Genomic DNA, 25,494 nt, shown 5'->3' on the forward strand with positions numbered 1-25,494 from the left:
CTTGTTATCTTGAAGTATGTGGCACAATCCTGGATTATATTTCACCAAAGAAATTCAGAGAAATATGTCTCTTATAATATGATCTCATAAAAAGTTTTTTTTTTTTTTTTTTTTAAGAAAATTGGTGCTTTAATATGACAAAAAGATCGATCTTTGTGAGAGCTTTTTTTCTCAAATAAATATGTTTCTATTTTTAAACGAGCATATGCACAATATATTTATAGAGCTATACAATGACGATGCATACATTAGGAATCATAAAAAAATATCTCCGAAGAAATATCTACGGGGAATGTATTTCGGATTGGAATAAAACTTTGAAACAGTATATAAAAGAAATGCCAAAATGCTCGAGTCATGTGCGCTCTTACATTAATTAAAATTGATCGTTATATAATTCCTTTTTTAAGAATTCGGTATATCCTTTCTTAAGAATTCAATATATTTTATACCGTGATCCATCTGTTTTGACTTTCGTGTCGCACGAACATATATAATTTTCTAGTATTACGTACAATTTATTATTAGCTATTTCGTTGTAGAATATTTTTTATTAACATTTATTTTCCGACAAAAAAGTTGATAAACTATTCATCGATCAACTGAATAAAAGTTGTGAGTTTTCACTTTCGATCGTAATATAATATGCGGTTACAGGCCAGGCACGTGTATTTTAATAGATTACGGATTCACTCGATAACTTTCTCGCATCTGCATCATGAAACGTAACCAACAGATTTATTGTTAAAAATAAAAATTAATTTGCATCACATCGCTTGAATATTTTTCGTGTTATTTTTATTAATCAAGAGATGATATCTTGCATCAAGTTCACGTGCAACGAAGTTGCGTAGATGTTCATGGCTATATTTACGTAGATGCACAAATTGCCGAGATAAGTGGAGTTGACATTTCATATCTCAGCCATGATGATAAGAATGCATCATAATCTTAGCAATGACTGAACCGTTAGAGTTCTAATTAGCTGACATTTAAATTATATCAGAAATGTTTTATAGCGTTTTCGACCCGACCGGTTTGCATCAACTTGAGTTGGAAAATGCTTCGCTATTGGTTAACGTTACACGCTCTACCAATAGGAAAGCACGAAACATTATTACTTCGATTCAGATTGATGCAAACTCAGTCGGGTCGAAAATGGCATTAGTTTTCTCTTTTGGACCTTACGAACGAAGATAGTGTAATATTAATAATAATATAAAATTTACGTATTATAAAATACGTAAATTTTAAGAAACACTCGGTAAAAGACTTTATGCATAAATATATGTACAGGATCCAAAATATGCCAAAATTTTTAAGACAGATTCTTTGTAACATTTTAAGATAAAAAGTCTAATACGAAAATGTCGAGGCTATGATAGTTTTCAAATGGAAAGAGTTTAAAGATTACGAATGACAGAATGACAGTTTTGCGCGCTCAGGGGTGGCAAATATAGCGTTTTTTACTGGCAGAGCTGGTGCGCACTTAGTGCACTTTAAAGCTGTTCACACAAATCGATGTAAAGATGTATGTTTAATAAAAATATAGTAAGGAATATATTGTAGTAATGAATTAAACCGCGTAATTCTTATTACATTTTATTGTGCTATTTGATAAAATATACACTGGATATTTTATTTGATTGGGATATTTCACTTTTACATTCAGATTATATTAGTGTACAACAGCTTTAATGTACACTGACAATGAGTGCGCACTACTTCTATCAATGAAAAACGCTAAAAATAGCCATGTGAAGATACTGAACTTTATCATTATCAAAAGCACGAAGTTTGAGGAAACATGTTCACACTGATCATTTTAACATCCCTAAATGCGCGTGCGAAATTCTAATCTCATAATTTTGTCTTATTCATAATTTTCAAACTCTCCTCATTTAAAAACTATTATAGCCTCGACATTTTTGTATTAGACTTTTTATATAGATTGTATTAAAATGTTACAGAAATGTTAAAAATCTGTCTATAAAATATTTATCATTAGTTTTGCGACATCTTGTATATAAATATATATAAATATACATAAATGTGTATAAACATAAATGTGTATAAATAAATATAATTATATATACACACACACATATATATATATATATATATATATATATATACACACACATCCTTCTCTCTCTCTCTCTCTCTCTCTCTCTCTCTTCTAAAATTACTGTTTAGTGTAATAAAAATAATAATAAGTACAAAACATCATAAATAAAAGGATAATTTTCACACACACACACACACACACACACACACACACACACACACATTATTTTTTTTAAAAAAGATCAAGTTTGAAGAAATGTAAAATAAATTGCTCATATATAATTATGCATAACTTTATATACAGGGTGATCCACTTAAATCGATTATCTGAAATATCTCGCTTATTTTTGGTGACATAAAAAAATGTTTTAAATGAAAGCGAAACAATTTCGAAGGGAACATATTTTGGTTATGCTGTTTTTTTTTTAAGTGGAGGCGTGAAAAAGATATAAAAGTCATCACCACTTTTTAAAATAGAATTGTACGATTTTTTTACACAATTTTTGTAATTATTTTGTATATAAATTTAATATTAAGGTAGTGGTATCAAAAAACTAATAGTTTATGAGTTATTTAACATTTTATATCAATATATGCCAAAATAAAGTATATAGTATCTCGTAAACTATTGGTTTTTTGATATCACTATCTTAATACTATTATATGCAGAATAATTAGAGCAATCATATTGTGTAAAAAAATTATACAATTCCATTTAAAAAAGTAAAGACGATATCTTCATATCTTTTTGACGCCTTCACTTAAAAAAAAAAACAACATGACCAAAATACGTCCCCCTCGAAACCGTTCCACTTTCATTTAAAACTTTTTACATCATCAAAAATAAGTGATATATTTCAGATGGTCGATTTAAGTGGACCATCTTGTATAATGGTTCGTACATATAATGGATAGTACCTCGACAGACGTTTTATACAGATGTTATTATTAGGACAAACTTTACTTTACTTTCACAGGTTATGTAAGAGTATAATATTAATTACTATAAGTCTATTTTTTTAGCTAAAGTTCTTGAATGTTGAAGAGAAAAGGAGAAAAGATGAACCGTGAAAGAAGTTTAGATAAAAGAAACAAGCTTTATGATAATCAATTGTGTTTCGAAAGTCTTTAGAAAATCAATTCGACGCGCAATTCGAAAGACTACAAACGTGGTACAAATTCATATGAAATTATTTAAAGCTTCGATCGGTACTTATTGTAACTTATTTCATATATTAAAAATTTCTATAAGCTTTAATGACATTTGTACACTACATCTAAATAGTTCTGTTATGTTATACAATAAACGTCTGAACGTCTTGACTTACTTTATTATTTTGCTTATTAAAGGACTTCACTCTTCTCATTTAAAATACAATTTCTAAATATTTATTGCTTTTTTCTTCAGGTTTGACTTTTAATTTTATTATCTTTAATAATTAATTAAGTAATTTTTATTATCTTTTAAAGTTTCGTTACACTTGTCTTTGAAGCTTATGTGATTACAGTGCCGGTAAATAATGAATAGCAAAGGCTCTGAGGAATAAATCAAAGTATAAGAGCCAACACTAGTTAGTCATGTGTAATTAATTTATTCGTTATATAAATAAAATAGTTAAATTGTAGACATTTCGATCGCCAATTTGGATCTTTCTCAATACAAATATTTAATACTTAAGAAAAGTATTCGTCATATAAATAACATGAACATCATAATTTCAAATTATATAAACGGATTAATTTGCTATTGTTTCTTTATGTCTTTATATATCCAAGAGCTCGTTCAATTTAATTAATTTATATAATTTTTTCTATTCCTTTTTATTCCTCTTTCTATTCCTGATGTCAGTCAGAATGAACTAGATTTAAAAAAGAAATTTTTCCTGTCCTTTTATATCTCTTCTTTTTACATCGTTCTAACATTCGATGTATTTATATCTAGATTTAAAAAAAACGCTAGTCTATTTTAATATTGTCTCAATTTTTTCTATAAGAAATAGGTATTGCGTTTATGAAAGTCTCTAATAAATGTGCAATTACAGATTTGTCCGCGTAGTAGATATACATAGATATACATACGAGGTCTGTTCAAAAACTATTGCGAATTTTGTGTTTTTTCAAAAATTATTTATTTATTCATGAATATCTATTTTGTCCCCTTCAAAATAATCCCCATCAGATATTATACACTTGTGCCAACGTTTTTTCCAATCCTCGAAGCACTTCAAAAAATCATTTTTTGTGATCTTGTTCAGCTCCTCCTTCGATGCCGTCTTTATCTCCTCAATCGTAGCGTAGCGTCGTCCTTTCATGGGCCTCTTCAGTTTCGGGAACAAGAAAAAGTCACAGGGGGCCAGATCTGGGGAATACGGTGGCTGCGGCATCATTAGTGTGTTGTTTTTGGCCAAAAATTCGCGCACAAGCAACGATGTGTGAGCAGGGTCGTTATCATGGTGCAAAAGCCAATTTTTGTTCTTCCACAAATCCGGGCGTTTCTGGCGGATTGCTTCGCGCAAATTGCGCATAACTTGCAGGTAATATTCCTTATTGACCGTTCTATCCTGTGGCAAGAACTCATGATGCACCACGCCCTTGCAATCGAAGAAAACTGTAAGCAAAACCTTCACATTCGACCGAACTTGGCGCGCTTTTTTCGGTCTTGGCTCGTGCAGCTTCCATTGGGATGATTGAGCTTTGGTTTCCACGTCATAACCATAAACCCATGATTCGTCACCAGTTATGACCCTCTGGAGCACATTTGGGTCGTCGCGGACAGAGTCCAACAGCTCCTTAGCAATGTTAATGCGATGCTGTTTTTGGTCGAAATTGAGCAATTTTGGTACGAATTTCGCGGCGACTCGTCTCATGCCCAAATCATTGGTAAAAATCGAATGGCATGAGCCAATCGATATGTTTAGGTCCTCAGCAACTTCTCTAACGGTGATTCGACGATTGGCTAATACTATTTTCTTCACTTCATCAATGTTTTCGTCTGTTGTTGACGTGCTCGGGCGTCCGGCACGCTCTTCGTCGTTCACATCTTCTCGGCCCTCTGAGAACATTTTGTACCACCGATAAACGTTGCTTCGGTCCAAGGTAGCTTCACCATATGCCACAGTCAACATTCGGAATGCGTCCGCGCACTTAATTTTATTTTTCACACAAAATTTGATACAGATTCTTTGATCCATTTTTTGGAATAGGCAAAAATCGAAGACGAGCCAAAACACGTGCAAGCAAAGCAGCTGTCAAAAATTAACTGAACATTCAAAATGGCCGAATTTGTCGGCATAAGTGAGAGACATGAGTACCAACATAACGCCACAAAAAAAATCGAAAATCGAATATAGTAACCCGCGGAAATTCAAAATTCGCGATACTTTTTGAACAGACCTCGTATATATTAAACGATTCAAGCATCATTTATTTTCAAGATATATTTCTAATAATATTTTTAAATTATAAATTGTATTTTTAAAAATAAAATTTGCTTCGAATACAATTTATTAAAACTTAATAAGACTTAAAATTGTTTATATGTGTATATTATAGGTACTATCATTATGTCACTTTATAAAGCGTTGCATTTTTTAATATATCTAACAGAAGTAATTAATTTCTTTAACAACATTGTGTAGACTCTTTAATTTAAAAGTCAAATCCATCTTTTTTTCTTAAAGAAAACGCCATTATGTTTTTTACGAAATATCTTGTATACCTTTCTTCACGCATTTTGCGTATAGATATTCATAATCCATAGGTTTTCCTTTCTTTTTTTTTCAATTTCTGTCACTCATTCGAGAAATTGTTTCATTTCAATATTTGTTCTTCCACCGCGTCGAATTTACGAAATATAAATCGAACGCTTAATTTCGAGATTTCTATTTCCGGCAACCTCATTATCAGCGATCTTTTTGTTCTTTTTTCTCATGACGATTGAAACATCATAGAATTGAGATAAGTTCGCAACAAAAATTATACCGAATTAAATTGCATTAAGAATACGTTTTTGAACTTTCTAACAAAGGAACTTGTTAAAAAATCAATTTTCGATCACAATAGCCTTTAAATTTGAAATTAAGCGATATAAATAAGAAAATTTTTGCAGAAAATTTAATTAAATAGTTATTTACATTAAATAGTCATTAACTATTTATTTTATAAAAATGCGTTAAACATCAAATCAAAAAGTAACATTTGTAGAATTTTATCGATTTAATAATTTGAAAGTTGAACGGCATCTCAAACTGTTTACACTGTTTCTAATATAATATTTACGTTTGCATTCTATTAAAATTTTTTTATTATTCGCGAGAAAGAGTATTCTCTAACAATTATCACATCTCATTATTTAATATAATTTACTAATGATTCGTATGCGTTATTTATAAGAAACAATACGTGCAAGCACGGCAAACGGTAGAGTAATTAAAGGAATTTCATAATTGCAACTGTAATTGGAATTTCTTTGGGCTAAAGCACAAATTTCGATAAACGAGAAATTAATTTGGCAAAATAGCGTAAAATAATAATAATAATAACATGTGCGTCGTAAAATGCAAACACTATTACAGTAAATTAGTAAAGTTAATTTAACGAACTGTCAAAATTGTCAATCAGAGATAATTATTACTGTCAAACATTGAACAGACGTATTATAAATATAATGGCTCGAATGTTGCAGCATAAAAATTTGTTTCATTAAAAAATGTTTTAAATACATTTTTTGTGTTAAGAAAAACCTAATTTGCAATAATAATTCTCTCTCTCTCTCTATTTTTACAAATATATATTAAATGTATATATCTTTATATATATATGTATAGAAGAAAGACCCCTATAAGATACCGAGATACCGAGTTTATTTTGGTTTAATGCTAGAAGTCTATGGGCAGAATTTAAAAAAATAATAGGTCATTTTGAAGGGAATTTAATAAGCTTTAAGATAATTTATATAAAATTTAATTCAAATTCTATTTTTTTTTTAATTAAAGAAATGTAAGAAATGAACAAATCACAAATTCAAAAACTTGTGCTCCTAATATGAGATGCCCCGAGAAATCGATTGTAAAATGCAAAGTATATCAGTAATTGTAATTAAAAAAAACTTTATTTCATGTTTCTAAAATGCAAACAAACACAGCCAGCGTGCGTGAAAAATAAGCATGCGATAGATTATATCCAGAACTCGTCTTCAAGTACTTGGAATCAAGTATCGCAGAAATAAGCACTCGACGTTCATTCCGGTTATCCATTTTATAATTGTATAATAACATTTATACTTTAGCAACGATTTTCATGGGTTATTTCCTATTAGAAATACCCTGGGTATCTCATATTTGACTTCCACGTCTTATGATTTTACGATCGTCAAATCTAATTTCTGTAATTAAACAATTCAACATATATCCCATATTTTTCTATTAATACGACCTTACTCTATCACTACATGAAGAATTTATTGCCAAATATTTATTTATTAAATAATACACAAGGTTTAAAGGCTCATCTCAATAAAATTTGAAGATATCCAAATTCTAAAATCTTTTTTTACAGTGACTACAGGCATGATCTAATAATGAATTTTCTACTAAATAGTTTTCAATCCAAATAATACATTCATGATGGAATCAATACATAGCGTTTATTTGTTTAACAGAAATGCCGCTACCTCATAATAGGAGGCTTTCCTCTATGTACTTTATATGTAGGTAACACATCAGATCAATTCTCAGAATTTAAAATTTTTTTCATCCTCGCATATATTTATATTTATGCTTTTAAATGTTAAATGCATTTTCATTCGGCATTGTTGTTGTCAAGAACACAGAAGTGAATTTGTTAAATGAGCTGCAGTAGAAATGTTTATACACGTTCGTAATAAAAATTGTAATTGTAATAGTTTTTTAAAGTTTTTAGAAAATTTATCCTTTCCAAGGGTTGTACTTTGGAGACTAATCAAAATCATCACGTAAAAATTTTATATAATTTTATACTTTGGCTTCAAATGAATGGCTATAAAATTTTAAAAGGCCATTTTGACCTTTGTTTCCGAGAAATGAACACGAATCAATTTGCTTATATTAATTCTTTATTTGCAATTTCGTGATATATATGGGCGCACGCACGCACGCACGTCACACACACGCGCGTGCATTTTGTGTAACGTGCATATATTGTATATCTGATATATTTTGTCTTTATGAATAAATAAATCACTTTATGAAAAATTGAAAATAAAAGTATATAGTTATTTATATCCATGCATTCTCTCTTTTTCTCTTCCTATTTCGTTCTTCTCTTTAATTCGACATTTGTCTGGTTTCTACGTGACAATAATAAACTCCACACCGTAGATAATGCTTTTAAGCGACCATGAATGTCGCAATTAAACGTTGATTGCCCAGTCTGGTGTCGCAACCACAATCAATCGTTTCTATTTTTTTTTCTCTTTCGTTCATTGCTTTTGCGAATGGCTATCAATATGTTTTTCCCGCTAAAAATTGTTTCACTAAATGCAATGTTCAATTGTATCACTGTTGATTGGAATATTCGATGATTTTCAATCACAGTAACTTTGAAAGAATTTACAATTGCACGTCATTGATATAAATCACATACATACTATTTATTAAGTAAATATTTAAATCTCTTTCTTTTAAAAAAAAGTATATAACTTTATATAAAAACCTTTATTCCGTCTAATTTGTACTTATCTAATTTATTCTAATTTTATTATTTCATCTTTTTTATTTCGTCTATTTAATTTGCTTAAATTTTACAAGAAATCAAGTTAAATGTTTTAATTAGAAGATTTTAATCGTATTGCAGTGATTTAAAAAAATATTCTGCACTGAAAAAAATTTTAATTATTTTTAATTCAATGAATGATCACATTAATCAATGTCCAACTTAATGTCCAATTAATTCATTGACATAGTAAAAAAACATTTTGTATTTGTATTAAATTCAAGGTCCAATCAAATTTTTAGGTCCGTTAAAATTTTGTATTGAATTTTTAACATACCCTAGTTTTAATTTAACATAATATGATTGTGTTATTTGAATATTTTGTGTTAAATTAAAATTTAAATTAAAATTTAATATTTTTCAGTGTTAAAATAACATAATTTATAAGTAAATAAACAAATAACTTAAAAATAATGTAGTTTTAAAACATAAATTCTAAGAATAAATATAATAAATAAAATGTATTGATTTAATATATTAAAATGTTAATTTTATTGAAAAAATATATTCTGTACAATTAATTATATATTTTATATGTAAAAAAGTACAGATATTTTGTGTTATTTTCTCTTTATAACTATAAATATCTGTTAAATCTATATATTGCATATGTTAAATATTACAGAGGCATCTAAACTAAAAATATAAAAATAGCATCTAATTTCAGTTAAATTTAACATTATAATGTGTCAATTTAACATAAAATTTGTTTTTAAATTGTATCAAAGTATTATGTTTCTTGTGTTAATTTTTTACATATATAATATTTGTGTTATTTTCTATATATTCATCTTATGTTAAATCAACACAAAAATTTAAGTGGACTGTTTAAGACACGTGAAATGTGTTAAATTTAACACAAATTTATTTACTGTGTACAATATCTGGATTCATTAATATTATTACATATTCATGCATTCTTGCAATGAATTCTAGTAAATTTTATAACTTAAATCATGAGAATTCATTGAATCAATTTTAATTAATTCAATGAATATTTTATTGTATTTATGTACAGTTTTGGTTTATTTTCATGTGTATTTTCAGAATCATTTTTACATTTTCAATGTGACTAATAATTTCATTGCCAAATCGATTTAACAATCAAATGCGAAATTTTTTTTATCCTTTATAAGCTTTACATTAAAATTAAAAAAGTATTAAGATTATCGAAATTTTAATTACATTACTACCTAAGGAATTAAATATTACAAAATGTTCTTTGATGTGTGTGTGCGTATATGCGCACGCGCGTGGTGTATGTATGTGTGTGGGTGAGTTTTACTCTATCATTTATATTCTTCCTGATAAAATTTAAATACTTAATGAAACTGTTCACGATATTACATACATAATATTACGTAATAAATACGATAATCTGGACGTAAGAGAAAATCATTTTCTTTCTCTCTTTTTTTCTAAAAAGCAAGATTTTAATTATTAAATTTAATAACTGACGTCATTCTATAAAAAGCTGGGAAATCCTCCATTCAAAAATTATTTGCAAAATAATATAAATAGTTCGTTCTCCATCGTCCAATCTGAAAGCCCATAAATACATTATTACAATTGTCAAACAAAATTTTGCACTTTCATCCAAATGGAATAAAATTTTACACTTTTATCTATGAATTTATTTTGTTATACGACGCGAAGTTAAAGCATATACATATATTAATGAACAAAACGGGATGAGAACTCTGCTGTAAGGAAACCGAGCTTACTAGGAAAATATCGTGGGCAGTTTCATTACGTGTTTTAAATTGGATATTAACCAGAAGGAATGAATAAGGACAGTGTGCCGCGCTGTTTGAATATAGGAATCTCTTTCGTGTGCGTGCGAGACGAAGTGTATCTTACATTGGATAAATGATTTAATTTTTTACGCCTTCTCAAAGCTCGCGACTTTAACCTTCATTAGACTAAATCCCGATTGCGTGGGCACGATTTTCCATAAAGCGTTGCAGATGTAATGGAAGGAAAGAAAAGTGTTCCAGCAACCCTTTCCCCTTCGGGAAATCGATCGAAATGAATAAACTAGGAAGAAACTAAAGAATGTGTGTGTAGGCGTGCATGCGTGCAGGCTGCAATAAAATATTACAAGACGATGATTGTTTACTTCAACAAAATTGCGATAGAGCGTGTAGAACACAGATTTCTATGTGGCAATCTCGGTATTTGGTTTCGTGCAACGTAATAAAATAGGGAACAAGAAATTGCAATAAATATTTGAAGAATATATATACGTGTGTAAGATATCCTAGATTTCTCATGCTTCCTTCCTTATGAGTATTTTTTTAGTTCAAATTACTTTGGCAATTCCAAAGTCCTGTGCAGGTACGTCACTGCAAATAAAATATATTTCTTTCTCTAGCGCCACATCTATCGCAAGAGGAGATTTAACTTGTTGCAAGCGAGAAAATGTTGCGGGTATCGAACTTGTCTCTAAAACTGTCCAATTAATAAACGACACCTACGCACGAGCTAACTGGATCTACTCCCACAAGTTTCACAGAACCTGATGCAGTAATATAGATAATCCAATTGACTCTTCTCCTAAATGCTTCGTTATAATAATCGAGAAATTGTAAAATGAAATGTAATCTTGTTACAAAAATATGAAACCAAACATGCGAAGTAATAACGATTTAATCTGATTTGATAATACTTGACTAATGCTTCAATCAAGCAAATATTATTCGTAATCGTTGTGAAAAAAATGCGAAATGCATCCAATTAAACCTTATTTTATATAGCGCGATTAAAGAGGAAACAGTAAGAGACAGCGGTCAGCGAATAGAGTGTGAAGAAAAGGATACTTATAAAATAATCGAGTAAAGAAGAGAGAAATCAATATTTGTAAAAGGATGAAAAATTCGTAGGGCAAAGAGGCGAGTGAAGAGCAGATTAGCTCGGCAAAATTCACAAAATTTTGAAGAAACAATTGTAGCATTTAATATACTGATATAGATTCTTCCTTCTGGAAGAAAAGGAAAAAGATTGTAATCGTGAATGTTAGAAATAAAAAAAAAGCACAAGCTGAAGAAAACATTGCAGTAAATCGCTGCGAAAATGTTGAATTGCGAAAAAATTAAAAATATCGATAATTTTAATATGTTGAATTTAAAGATTATGCGTTTCGAGGGTTTCCTCCGTGTCCAGATCCATTCTTGGAATGCCAACGTTTCTTAAACTTTTTTCGTATTTCTTTTTACATTACAAGTTAAGAAGAGAGTATTTTTTTATTCGCATCAAAATGATAAATCTTTATAAATAAATATAGAATTTTATAATGTTATTATAAAATGTTCAGTAATAAAACTAAATTTCTCGAAAAGGATTTTATTTCAAACATATATAAAAAATGGATTATCGCTATTTAATCTTTTCCTTCTTTGGCGCATTTATTTTTAGTGAAAAAAATATCGTCCACCTTAAAATAATTCAATTTTTTTTTAATTTTGGCAATGTCGTAATTTCGATCAGAATATAATTTTGATAGAATATAATTTTATATACTGTACAAAGAAATTCGTAACGTTCTAACGATACAGAAATTCGTATAGTAACATCGATTCTTTTTCGCTCTGTTATTCTTTTACCTTATATCTAAAAGGTAAAGAGTACTTGGGCATATCTTTAATCTCGTCTGGATTCTCTTGAATTCATTATTTTTATCATCGATTTATCTTCATTCTAAACTTCCAGAACAAAGAATTGTTTATTTCGTCATATATGATAAACAGAATATACGGTTTGATTTCCACATTTCCACTTGTTCACTCTTGAAAAGTTCGCGCGATTTCTTGCCTAATTATCTCATTGTCAGTAAAATCCTGATATTCCCTAATTAATAAAGAAGTTGCATTATTTAAAAATAGATTGTAGTTAGATATAAATAAAGAGAAACATGAATTTTTTAAACAAACAGTAAGGCAAAAAAGAGCGAAAGAAATGAGATTAAAAAACTTATAAAATTACTATATAAATTATTTTTCTATTTTAAAATTTAAAAAATAGAAAACTGAATTACAATGTATTGTAAAAAAACCTATTAGACTATTAAGAATAATTTATTTATATATTTCAGTTTTATCTAATTCTCTTAGATTATAAATTATATTTATAGTTGCTCAGGTATTGTTAATCCACAAAATAGTAATAAATCGCACCGCATCAGTTGCATGTAAGCGCTACATTCAGCTATACTACATTAGAGTGGTGCATACCATGGTGTACATTACATCATTATTACGCTAAAACCTTGTTCCTGTTTGACTTCCATTTTCAAATTTTAAATATCACACTGGCTCTACACCGTCCCTTTGAGACGATGTAGCAAAATCCCATTTCGTGCATAAAATTTGCATTATACCGTAGTCACGGAAACACGATACACCAAATGAGTTCGCTTACCACCAACCATGGAAACATGGTACAATGTCTGAATGTTGCACTAGTGGATGATAGTGCAGCCAAGAGAAAACGCTATCTTCTCAATTAGTAACTTTCACACATGTGTGTGTTTACATATTTATTAATTAGATAAACTGAAGAAAAAAAATCTATCGATCACCTGCTGTTCTTATTTTGTTGCAGGACACTTTATTAGTATGTTCGTCAGAAATTGAAGCACGTGGAAAATGCAACGTGCAGAATGAACAAAACTGAATTGACAATTAATTTCTTTTTAAAGAAACTCTTCATATGAGTAATTATATATCTACGATTTAAATATAAGAATTACTGAATTAGATAGAGTACTTAAATGATATAGAATAAATTTAAAAAAAAATAAATTAAGTAATATACAATATTATTTGTAAAATTATGATATTACATATGAGAGTAATTATACATATAAAGCAATAGGCAATTAAATCCTGTATTCATAACATCTTATTTTGAATTATTAGGGATAGCAAAAAATTTGAGGGAAATAAATTGATGTCATTTCTTCATAATTATAAACGCATTTTGAAAAAACATCGCAATATTTGAAAAATATCGTTATTTTCTCTTAAATAAAATTACATTTTTTTACGAAAAACAACAAAAATGTGAATTAAGATTTTCTGTAAAACATGAAGTAAAAAGATTTTATTAGTTATAACATAAAAATTTAATTTGTTATATTATAATCGTTTTAATCCTTTTATCCTGATTTTATTGCAGGTAGTGCCAAAAAGGGCGGCTCTATTATTCGATCAATTAATGGTAGCTCTACAGAAGGTTGTTGATAATCAAGGAAAAGGTTCAGTCGAAAGCAAAACTTCAGTTGGAAGTAAAGGAACTAGAAATAAAATTTCAATTGGAAGTATAAGCAAACCACCAGCACATCATTTTCAAACCGTCAACTCGGAAATCGTTCCTATGGTGGATGACCAAACGGTAGCGAATTCGATATTAACTGTTATTCGAAAATCCTCCTGTAACTCGAGCCACATTGCAATTATTTACATTTCTTCACTTCTCATATTTTTATTATAATTTTACACATTCCTGTAAATAACATTATTTACTCTAGTACTTATTTTAGTATTAAAATAAAAATAATTTATCCTTGCAATACAACACAAACAAAATTCATATATAAAATGCAATGTGGTTTGAAAGCTCCGCAACCTCTGCGAGAAATTATCATATTAATGGCGCATTCTTTTGTACATACTTTGGTATTAATTTATTAATAAAATAGTAAAGTGTAAAAAAATTAATTAAATATAATAAAATTATTATACTAAGCAAAATGAGAAAAGAATAATACGAGATCAAAACAGTATGAACATGAGGAATCAATAAAAAAGAAATGTTCGTACATTTGTGCGTGTGTGTCTGTATCATTAAAATTTAATTATAATGCTATAGCTATAAAATTTAATATGAGTATATTCACATCCGCATTTTTCCTCGTTTTCAGATGGATCTGCAACGACGCGCACTAGCCCAGAGTGAGCTCTTCTGGCGCTGTTACTTCAATGCCCTCGCATGCTTTAAGAAGAAGTGATAATGACCACACCGCCGTCAATCCTCCTCAATCCCCAAAGATCGAAAGAGTGCGCGAAATTTCGTATTATTTCCTCGACTTAGCTGCAACAGCACGACGAGTAGCAGTGCTTTCCTGGCTAGAGGGTCACGAAAACGAGTGAAGAATGTACAGTAGAACAAATTCGCATGATTATGGCCGGTATTCATAGTCGGATCTTATATTTAAGACCGTCTTAAATACAGTTTTAAGATGTCATGAACCAATCAGAGTCGCATTAGCATTCTAAAACCTTACTTAAGACGGTCTTAAAATAAGAATGGATTATGAATACCGCCCTATAATCGTATTTGGAACGTCGAATTGAATTCTCCTTAAACTATTTTTTTTTTCGCGCCAGTAAACATGAACTATAAGTAACGTATCAATGTCATAATTTCACATTCAATGTAACTGGTATATAACATACGTATATATTATATTTATATCGTAAAATATGAATTATAACATTGTTATGTATCTGTTAATTAATGTTTACTGGAAAGGATACTTCTGCCGTTCTTTTCATCGACTGTATCGTTACATATCGTTGCCCCATTTTCTCCATCACGGATCATATGCAACATGTCGAGAACCTATACTTACTCTTTTTCTCTTGCTTATAAAGTAACGATTGAAGACCTATCCATTAAATGACTCTCTTCAAGCATATCAACCAAAATGAAATAATTTGTTATAAACCTAAATTATGTGAGTTTCTTCGATATCTGTTCTTGCGAGTTACTTCTAGATATAGGTATTCTTATTCTCTATTACATTATTCTTTGTCTTTGATGCTAATCGATGAGCATGTTTGAAAAATACATACAATTTTCATAATATCGTCTTGTTGCTGCTGTTTACGTAAACTGTGAAGATTTAAAGTAGAAACTCTGGTATCGTTATTTCTTTTATTTTTATTATTACGTAATACTAATAGGTATTACGTAGGTACTAATAGGTAAACTGAAGTATTTAATGATTTTTTTATTTATTTACGATAATTTTTTGTATATGAAAGCATCAAGTATTAAAATTAGAAGTGTCCAATTATTGTTTTTCAATCTCATCTTACTTTCTTTCTTATTAGAATATTTAATGAAAAATCAGTGTCGGAAATTAATGAAGAAGTATTAATTGAAACGTATGTTCTCTTATTAGACAATAAATGTATTTTATTCGTCTTTTATTCGTCTCTAGCTTTTTTTTTTATTATTACTTTTATTATTACAATTAATGAGCTTTGTTTTTTTTTCTTTGTTTTAATTAACATAGAAATATTTAAATTCTTTTAAAACTATATTCATTTTAAACCATATTATCGTTATTATTATGATATTAAATAAAATATTCGCAGATATAAATTACATAACATACTCAAGGAGATGGATAATCATTATTGTTGACATTTCTTTAAAAAAAAAAAGTAAAATTGTTCCTTTTTGTCATAAATGTAAAGTTGATAAAATTTGTCAATTTTTTATTTGTGTCCATCTTCTGAAAAAAACTTTAATATACATACACAAAATGAATACTAAGCACTCTAAAAATTTTAAGGTGTGATTCCTCACACAAATTCAAGACAAAAACTTCATATGATCATATGTTCGAAACGCAGCATAGTTTCAAATATGCAGGATGTTAAAATTTAAGGAAAAATTTCCTTTTTTTTGAAAGATTTCGAAAATCATTCGTTATTTTGATAAAATTTTATATGTTTGAAGTAATTTTATCAAAATAACTCAGGCGATGATTTTTGAAATTTTCAAGATTTTCATCTTGAATTTGTGTAAGAAATTACTCCTTAAAATTTTTTTTAGAGTGGCTTAGTATCCACTCTGTATAAATACATATATACATACGCTATTATATATATATACAAAGGAAGAACATGCAAATATGTTTAAATGTTTTTTACTGTTTTTTTAATGATTTATTCGTTTCATTTCATCGCCTTCGATAGCCTTTCAAGACACAATATTAATTCGCAATGCTTAGTATGAGGAAACATGTCAACCGCAATAGCCTTTACCGGTACCAAGGGTTCACCAAGATATTGCTTGGAACTAGGTCGTGCTAAGTCAATTAAATTTTTCATAGCAGCACGAGGATCACACGATATGTACACCAGTCTATTCAACTTTTTTGACTTACGCAATGTCAGTAGAGCCTTTTGATCTAGAAAAACAATATACAGGTAAGTTATACTATTTCCTTATAATATCGTGTGAATATTATGTAACTTACGCAAGCCAGCTCGTGGAGGGTCCACAATGGCAGTGATATTGGATTTCGTTGTTCTCTGAATAATAGGCAACAAAATGTCTTCCGCTTTCCCAACAAAAAATTCGCAATTCTTAATTTCATTCTTGACAGCATTTTCTTTCGCGTCTTGTATAGCATCAGGAATAATTTCCACTCCTAATACTTCACCGCAATACTACAACAATGAACATTATAATATCTTTTCGGAAATAATGTAGTGATAATTAATTACCTGAATTTATCATACCTTCGAAAAGCAGAGACCTATAGTTCCAGTACCGCAACATACGTCAAGTAGCGCCGTATCCATCGTGGGTTCAGCAAGATCGATTGCCGCCTTGTATAGGACTTCTGCTCCTAATGTATTGACTTGGAAAAATGCTTGAGGTGAAACTCGGAACTTCATTCCGAGTAACGTTTCTTCTATATATTCTGTTCCATTAATATGATATAAGGTATCACTACTTTCACCACCTATACTTCTATAAATTAAAAATATGTAATATTTCTGTACATTAAAAATATATGATATACTTACTTCTTATCTATTGTTTGAAAATACAACGAAGTAACATGTGCATCAACACCTTTTCCAGTTTCGAAAAATATTTTTAGCTGTGATTTTAACATATCTAATTCATTACTATTTAGATTCTGAGGATGTATTCCGACTATCAACATCAGATGATTGGCACGAGTGGTTCGAGCAGTAACTTGCCTCCAATATCCACTATGATCAACTGGATTAAAAGGTTCTAAGTTTGATTCACGTATAAATGTTTCCAATATCTGAAATATAACATACAAATTTTTTTTAGATCTTAAGCCTATTTTCATTTCTATTACATTTAAACAAAAAATTAAAAATTAAATTTTACCTTTATAGCAATTTTCATATTTTCTGGAATGTGACAAAGATCATCAATAGGTCCAACTGCTGTAGAACCTGAAGCATAAGTTGACAATCTGAAACCAATCATAATTTTGCTCTGTTCACTGTCTTTACCTGTAATAAGAAAGAAAAATGTAAATTAAACTTGGTTAAATTTTTATATCCTCATATAAATCTATAAGAAATAATCACCAACTGTAAACTCGCATTTATTTCTATATGCTTCAGTAACATCAGCTGAAAGAATATTTTGTAGTTTGCATGGTAATCCATCATATAATTTTTTTTGAGAATTTATCCATTCTGTCAACGTTTTGCTTTCAGTAAGAATTTGCTGACCAATTTTTATTAGGATAGATTTCATCTCCTTCTGCTTGAATTCCAGCTAAAAATGTATAATAGATTTAATAATAATAAATATGAAAATCAAATAAGAAATGTTCAACATAATTTAAAGAAGGCTATATTCAATTAGAGCAAATTTTAACAATATTTAGAGATTAATATTTTTTAACAAAGACACAGTATAATCTCTTACTTGATCTGAATATGGCATGTTCCATAAAGGAGTAGTGATAAATTTGATTCTATCCATAGGGGAACAATTTGAATCCTCAGTGTCAGTCTTTAAACGTTTGTTGCTAGATTCTTCTTCCAGTTTTTTTTTCACAAAAGGATCTGGAGCTGGTTTAGCCACCTATGTCAAAGAAAAAGCAAGAACTGAAATTATATATTTAATTTCAGAAATAACATTTACGGAAGACTAAGAATACCTGTGCGGTAAGTTTATTATTTTTCCATAAAATCCCATTTATAGAAGTTATTGCTCGTTGACGACATTCCTCACTTCTGAAACATACATACAACCAACTGCTGCCTTTCCTGGGTGGCTTTACTTTACATGATTGCAAATCTAGTTTGTCGTTTAGAAGCTTTTTGAATTCACCAATTCCATAATATTTTGGTAAACCACGCACTTCAATCTTGTACTTCTCAGACGTGAAATGATCTCTATTGAGATAAGCATACGGATTTTTCTCGTTCTCGATTACATTGGAGGTCTCCATAGCATTTGTGTTAGCAGAGAGAAATCCGAAATCAGTCATCCAAACCTTTTTCGTGAAACCACCTGACTCCTAACCTCAATCTGCCTGAGTCGATCATCCAACTGATTCTAAATTCTAATTCTTCTTCTTCTTGTTCGATGTTAATTGGCTCTTGCCATGGAGTAGCAGCAATTCCGACCAGGGTGAACTTAGTAAATTCTAATTATTCTAATAAAATAAAAGGAGTATAGTTGATATACCTTAGGTATAATTAGGTATAGTATCAGAGAGAAACCTGAGAGAGGTTTCATACCCAAACCTGTAATCACAAAATGCTGCCGCGTACTACTGCCCCCTGACAAAGTGGATGTAAACTACATAGCTCATAGAGGGTAATATGTCTACTTTTCAATTCCAAATGATAAATCGATACTTGATTCATATAATCGTGCTACATTCACAAATTATGCAGAAATATTCATCTCTGCAATCTTACATGCGCATGATGTTTATTTCGCTTAAAAGTATTAACATTAAAGTTATATTATATTTTTACAAATGTGTTAATATTTATATTTTAAAGCTATATACATATGAATTAAGTTGTATTTCAAGCATTTTATTTTTGTTAAACACATTTTTATGGTTTATTTACTTTATTTATTATTATTTTCTTATTACTATAAAATTTGAAAAGCATATAATGACAAAATTAATATCTTATCCACACTTCTCACCGAATCAAATGCTGCCCTCAAATCCACTGCCGTCATTTTCTCTCTCTTTTTTCCAATCTACCTGTTTACCAAATAATTTAGCATATATATATTATCCATCGTTCGCGTCCTCTTTCTGAACCCCGTTTGATTCGGTGGAATCAGTCTCTTCCCTTCCACTTCCTCTCTCAACCTTTCCTAATATACCTTGTACAACGACGGCATTATCGCCACCCCCCTATAATCCTCCACAATCTCTCCTCGCCCCCTCTTTTTAATTGGCACGACTATACCCTCTCTCCACTTCATCCTCCCTCCCCCCTCCATACTTTGTTGCATAATCCCCACGCCCACTCTTCTATTCCTTCTCCACCACATCTCCACACTCCACACTCCATCCACTCCTATCGCTTAACTATCCTTCAGCCTTCTTATTATTTCCCTGTTTATTCCCCCCCCCCCTTCTCCTTCTATCTCCCCTTCTTATTACCTTGTTTTTTACTCCTTCTAATTGTTTACGAAAAAATCGCTCAACTCTTTTATTTCTATATTCATATTCAATCCCTAAACTAATCATGATTTTCTTTTCTTCTATCTCTTTCTCTGATCCATATTTTAGTTATTTGAACATTTAAATGGCCCTGAAAGAGAGAACAAAAAAAAGAAAGAAATGAGATAGAATGAATTAGATGGCGTTACTAAGCAACTTACTTATTTCGCATGCGCATTCCATTTTGACCCATAAAGGGTCGGTTTCACCAACGCCGATCAAACTTAATTGTGATTAACTGTCAACCGCAATTAACCGATCCTACTAAACAGCAAACGCGATTGGTCAGCCAACGGCCGATTAACTAATAGGCATTGGTGAAATTGGCCTAAAATCAGGAGAGTTACGCTATTGTATATACTGTGACTTAACTGCTTAGAAGTTACAGCCTAGACAGTAAAAAGACCGCTCTAAAAAGACTGTTTTCACATCTCACTGTTTTCATAGATTAGAAATATTCTAAGCGGACATTGTCTATGCTGTACTTCTAAGTGCTTAAGCTCCTTCTCCTTCCCAAGCGGGTAGAAGTTCTCACAGTTTGCATGGTAGGTCATGAAAAATGCTCCATTTTTCATGCAGTTTCAATGACAATTTACATGAATTTATGATTTTCTGTTAGAACATAATGTTAAAAAACATCTCTATTCTTAGGTTATGTGAGATCGGTTGTGTGTACGTAATAGTTTCTGCCATAAGCATATATGAGAGGAATTTTGCGATTTAAACGCTGCCTATTGAGTGCCAATACCAATTCAGAAATCTGATTTTGACCATACTTTTCAAAACCTAGTTTAGTTTCCTTAATGGCTCCTGCACATTGGACGCAGAAATGAACCAATGAACACATTAGGAGCTGTAAATTTATTGGCTACCGCATCACATTTTGCCGCGGCAAGCGTTTCCACGTCCAATGTGCAGAAGCCATGAGTTCAACTTTTGTTGCACGCTGGAAATTATATATCAATTACATCGACCAAGCGAGACGTTGATTGGCTATCGCGTCAACTTCCGTCGCGCAGCAAGCGTTGTTGCGTTCTATTTGCAGGAACCATATCTCTATTTATAAGATCTTTAAGCATATCCATGTTTTTATATCATGCTACATGGTTTCTGATAGGTTGTAATTCGTTATTTCCTGATTCCATTGCTTGTCCTTTTCGTTGTGTTTTCGGCTTAATAATTTTACTTATGCAAGACGCCATCTAAGTTTACCTTTGATTTTGAGAATTATAGTATAAAATATGTCACCGTCGGTAAAATATATTTTTCGATTGTATTTCTCAAATCTTTAAGTGGACAACAATTGATGTTGTAAACGACGAAAAATAACCAAGGTAAATAACCATAAAAACATCATCTTGTCTTTTATTTCTATTTTTTCCTTTTAATATCACTCTCTAAATATTTTCTAATATTTTCGTACTGACAATATCGACTGTTTCACTGTTTTACCTTTTTGGAGTCGACAAGTAGCGCTGCTACCAGCTCATAGCGGTCACATCTGAAGTCTGGGACAATTGTGATAAAGGGAGGTTGATAAAGCCGCTACGCAGTATCGTTGCGCGCAGTTCCGTCTTTGATTACATTCGTACCTTGTGATAATAAGTGAGAAATATTTCATATACATACTTTTTATTATTTCTCACAATTTAAGATCAAAGACCATAATCTAATAATATAAGAATCACATAGATCATACATCCTCTAAATTAGATATAAAATAGTCATTAGTAAGAATATTTGAAGTAGTGCGCGCACGAGCAATTTGGGGCGTAATCTTCGTCATCATCTAAAGCCGGCACTGGGAAAGAAAAATTGAAGAGGAGAGGGAGGAGAGATAAACGGTCGGTGGCGACTGGCGAGTGGTGGTCGGCGCCGTGCCTCGAGTACACATCGAAATCGGTTGTGGGTGTCACGCGGTCAGTGTTGACGGGAGTCGGGCTCGACGTCCGTCTCTTATGGACGTTTTGTTTGTCGGCGCCGTGCAGACACGACGTGTCTCCTCAGGCCCCGGCAATTTAAGTGGGCGGGGTCGTGAGCACCATGCTCACCATACGGTGAGAGACATGGAGCGACCTCGGTGTTACTAGTGGTGAGCTGCCGCTGCCGCCGCCGACCGATAGTCGGTCGGTTTTTCTCATCGGAGCGTTACGTCGCTACGCCGTGCGTTATATTACATGGCCGCGACTCACGCGTCAGCTACGCCTACTGCTATGACGTCGCTCTGAGACGAGAGACAGAGAAAAAGAGAGAAAAAAAGAGATCCTTGCAGTACACTCTTTGCTCCTCGTGGCTTCAAAGGTAGGAATTTTTCTACCGAAATTTTAGACGCGCGCTCTATGTCTGTCTCTGTTTATCTCCCACTCCTCTTACCCGTCGCTCACGCCTTCGCTCTTCTACGCTATGTTGGTCGCTACCTTTGCTGATTGCTCTCTTTATCTCTCTATGTGGCTCTTTTCCTCCCTCCCCCGCATTCTCTCTCTCTCTCTCTCTCTCTCTCTTTATCATTTTTTATGCTCTCCTTCTTCTCAACCTCTTCTCTCTTTCCTCTGTCACTCTATCACTTCTATAAAATCTTCTTCGACACAGCCGCCGATTCGCTTGATTCGTCGATGTTGCTCGACACGTTTTTCCGGAGTTGAAGGAATAAATTCTGAGATACCGTTCTCCGGTAGGTTTTTTTTTAGATGTAACATATATGCGCGTCGCGCATCATGCCCTCCTTTACCGAAGAGTCGCCGCTGTGTTCAAACCTTTCTCCTCCCTTTGTCTCGGAGAACAGTAGGCAGGCAGGCATCTAGCATAGCGATTTGTTTCCACGATAAGAATATCACACGTGTATATCCTTGGCACAAGTATTAACATGTAATCATAATTTGCAATAATCTGGAGTTTAGGGAGGAAAAGAAAAAAAAAATTACATTACACACTAAAGAGGGTCGCTCCGCACGCTGCACCTGCGACGTGTATTTTTCTATCTCTGTCTGCCTGTTTCCCCTTCTTTACCTTCCTTCCTTCCCCTTTCTCTTACTCCTCCCATCCATTCCAACGTACATCTGATCCTTTTGTCTGCCGAACGAGATGTATGTGTGTACGTACGTGTGCGCGCGCGTATATTATACCGTACGTTTGTTTGTATACAAATATCCGTTAAACGCGTGCATACGCACATTACGCACGTACATATAGATACTCGCTCATATACTCTGTCAAATCGACGGTTCTGAAAACGTCGCGACAGCGTTCCTAGAAACAAAGGAAAATGTAGGAAAAAACAGATAGGCCTAAGTGGACGAAATTGGATTCGCGTCTCGTCATGTGATTTATGTGAATCAATATTTAACGTGAATATAAGAAAAATTAGCGAAACATTTAATCAGTAAGTCGAACATCTATTGATATTCTAAAATGAGGAATTTGAATTCAAAAGAAAATAAATATAAGATAGCAATTTAAAGTCTGAAGTCGAAAAGTACGAGTTTTATGTTTCTCTCTTTCTTTCTTTTTTTCTAAGAATGTTACATTTTTTTAAGATATATGAAGAATTTTTTAGGATGTATTATGAGATATATGAAGAAATTAGAAGTTTTACGTAGCAAATTAAAGATGAGAGGCATAATTTTCACTTTTAAAAATAATGTCAAATCTTTTGAGATATATGAAGAAAGTAGAAAGTAAATAATTGATGTACAAAGTTGAGAGTTATGTATTTTAATTTGTTTCAAAAGAGGATAAATTTTTTAAAATAAACATGGTAACTCATGCGCACTTATATTACTGAAATACTCTCTAAACTTCTTGAAGTAAAAAATTGAGCCAGTCTTGAAAACAAGAGTGAGAATTGTTTATTCTTGAACAAAAGTGGCAGATTTTTGCTTCTTTTTTTGGAATAAATTTTATTCTTTTTTAGTGAGATTACTCCAAAGGAATGAGAGATCTCGTCCTTTTTTTCATGAGAAAGAAATTCATTTCTTAGAGTAACTTTTAACAAAAGAGTGAAATCTTACTCCAAAAGAATGAAATTTCTCTTCAATAAGAGAGAAAATCTGCCATTTGTATTCAAAAGTGAAAATATTTTCATTCTTTTTTTTAAGACTGACTTAATTTTCAATTTTTTTAAGATTTCACTTTACAAGATTTAGAAAGTATGATTTTTAAAAATTGAATAAATGTAGGTTATTGAAATAAATCTTTTTTAATCAATTTACAATTATATCTTGCTTAAAATTATTCAATAATATTACCGTATATCTAAGTAATAATGACAAAGAAAATTCGATAATCGTGGAGTAGAGATTTTGAGAAAAATGTGCACAATGTCCTAATATTGCAGCACATGTACCCTCATGTACGATATTAAATATCCTTTCTTTAGCAAATGTAGAACATTCTAAGACAAAAATTCTTATACAAAAATGTTTACTATGATTTTCAAATTATAAACAATTACAGTTGATCAATTGTGACGTCTGAAAATCAGAGCAGAATATCGTGCGGATCTTTGTATCATTGACTCGCTTGTTACATACCGACATGATTAAGATACTTATTGCAAAATTTAAAATAGAAAATCGAATTCTGTAATATCAAGCTGATATTAATATATTTTGTATAATTATTGTATAATGTATAACTTAAATTATCATCAAAACAATCACCACAAACAAAGCTTGAGGCTTTTAAATCAGCCAATATTGAATCGTGACATTAGAAGAGAGAAATAACACGTTAATTTTTATTACGTGCCATTTGTAAATAAAGACAATTCGAATAAAGCGAAATGATGAGATTGCTTTAAAACAATTGTAAAAATAGACGAAAGTCTTATCCCTCCTAATAGTCAGTAAATAATCATAAAAAGTGATTAAAGGCACGTGTAAGTAAACTACGCATGCGCATTAAATGAAAGCATACACGTGTCTTTTATCACTTTTTACAATTATTTACTGACTGTCAGGGAGAATAAGTATAGTTTTCGTTCCATTTTTACAAATATTTTAAAGCGATCTCATCATTTCGTTTTATCCAAATTGTCTTTATTTACAAATAGCACGTAACGAGCACAATTAACGTATCGTTTCTCGCTTCCGACGTCACGATTCAATATGGCTGTGATGATTACTCAGGAGTAATTTTAAAAGTGATCTTTTTGAATGTAAAATTGAAATACTCACTGCAAAAGT

General features: G+C 31.0%; 3 protein-coding genes across 3 annotated transcripts in view; 2 read left to right on the plus strand and 1 right to left on the minus strand.

Annotated features, from left to right (window-relative positions):
• The window catches only part of LOC105153291 (uncharacterized), a 36,853-nt gene extending 21,171 nt beyond the window's left edge, over nucleotides 1-15,682 (plus strand). Inside the window, exons 2-3 of the mRNA XM_011068045.2 lie at nucleotides 13,993-14,208; nucleotides 14,738-15,682. Of these exons, the coding sequence (XP_011066347.1) occupies nucleotides 13,993-14,208; nucleotides 14,738-14,824 (303 nt within the window). The 3' untranslated portion in view covers nucleotides 14,825-15,682. The remainder of the gene's footprint in view (nucleotides 1-13,992; nucleotides 14,209-14,737) is intronic.
• A 1,070-nt stretch (nucleotides 15,683-16,752) lies between these two features.
• Nucleotides 16,753-19,392, minus strand: LOC105153292 (tRNA (uracil-5-)-methyltransferase homolog A). Its single transcript, XM_011068046.2, has 8 exons — nucleotides 18,773-19,392; nucleotides 18,538-18,696; nucleotides 18,192-18,384; nucleotides 17,986-18,113; nucleotides 17,646-17,896; nucleotides 17,355-17,589; nucleotides 17,090-17,282; nucleotides 16,753-17,020 (listed from the first exon to the last, which is right to left on the minus strand). Exons 1-8 carry the CDS (start codon nucleotides 19,103-19,105, stop codon nucleotides 16,785-16,787), a joined length of 1,728 nt encoding a protein of 575 aa, XP_011066348.1. The 5' UTR covers nucleotides 19,106-19,392; the 3' UTR covers nucleotides 16,753-16,784.
• Nucleotides 19,393-21,903: 2,511 nt separating this feature from the next.
• mura (ring finger protein murashka) overlaps nucleotides 21,904-25,494 on the plus strand; it is an 83,714-nt gene continuing 80,123 nt past the window's right edge. The window contains exon 1 of the mRNA XM_011068047.2: nucleotides 21,904-22,612. The gene's annotated coding sequence lies outside the window, so the exon portion shown is untranslated. The remainder of the gene's footprint in view (nucleotides 22,613-25,494) is intronic.

Source organism: Acromyrmex echinatior, chromosome 5 (assembly GCF_024713525.1).
Source record: "Acromyrmex echinatior isolate Ae372 chromosome 5, ASM2471352v2, whole genome shotgun sequence".
In the NCBI taxonomy this organism is placed as follows: domain Eukaryota; kingdom Metazoa; phylum Arthropoda; class Insecta; order Hymenoptera; family Formicidae; genus Acromyrmex; species Acromyrmex echinatior.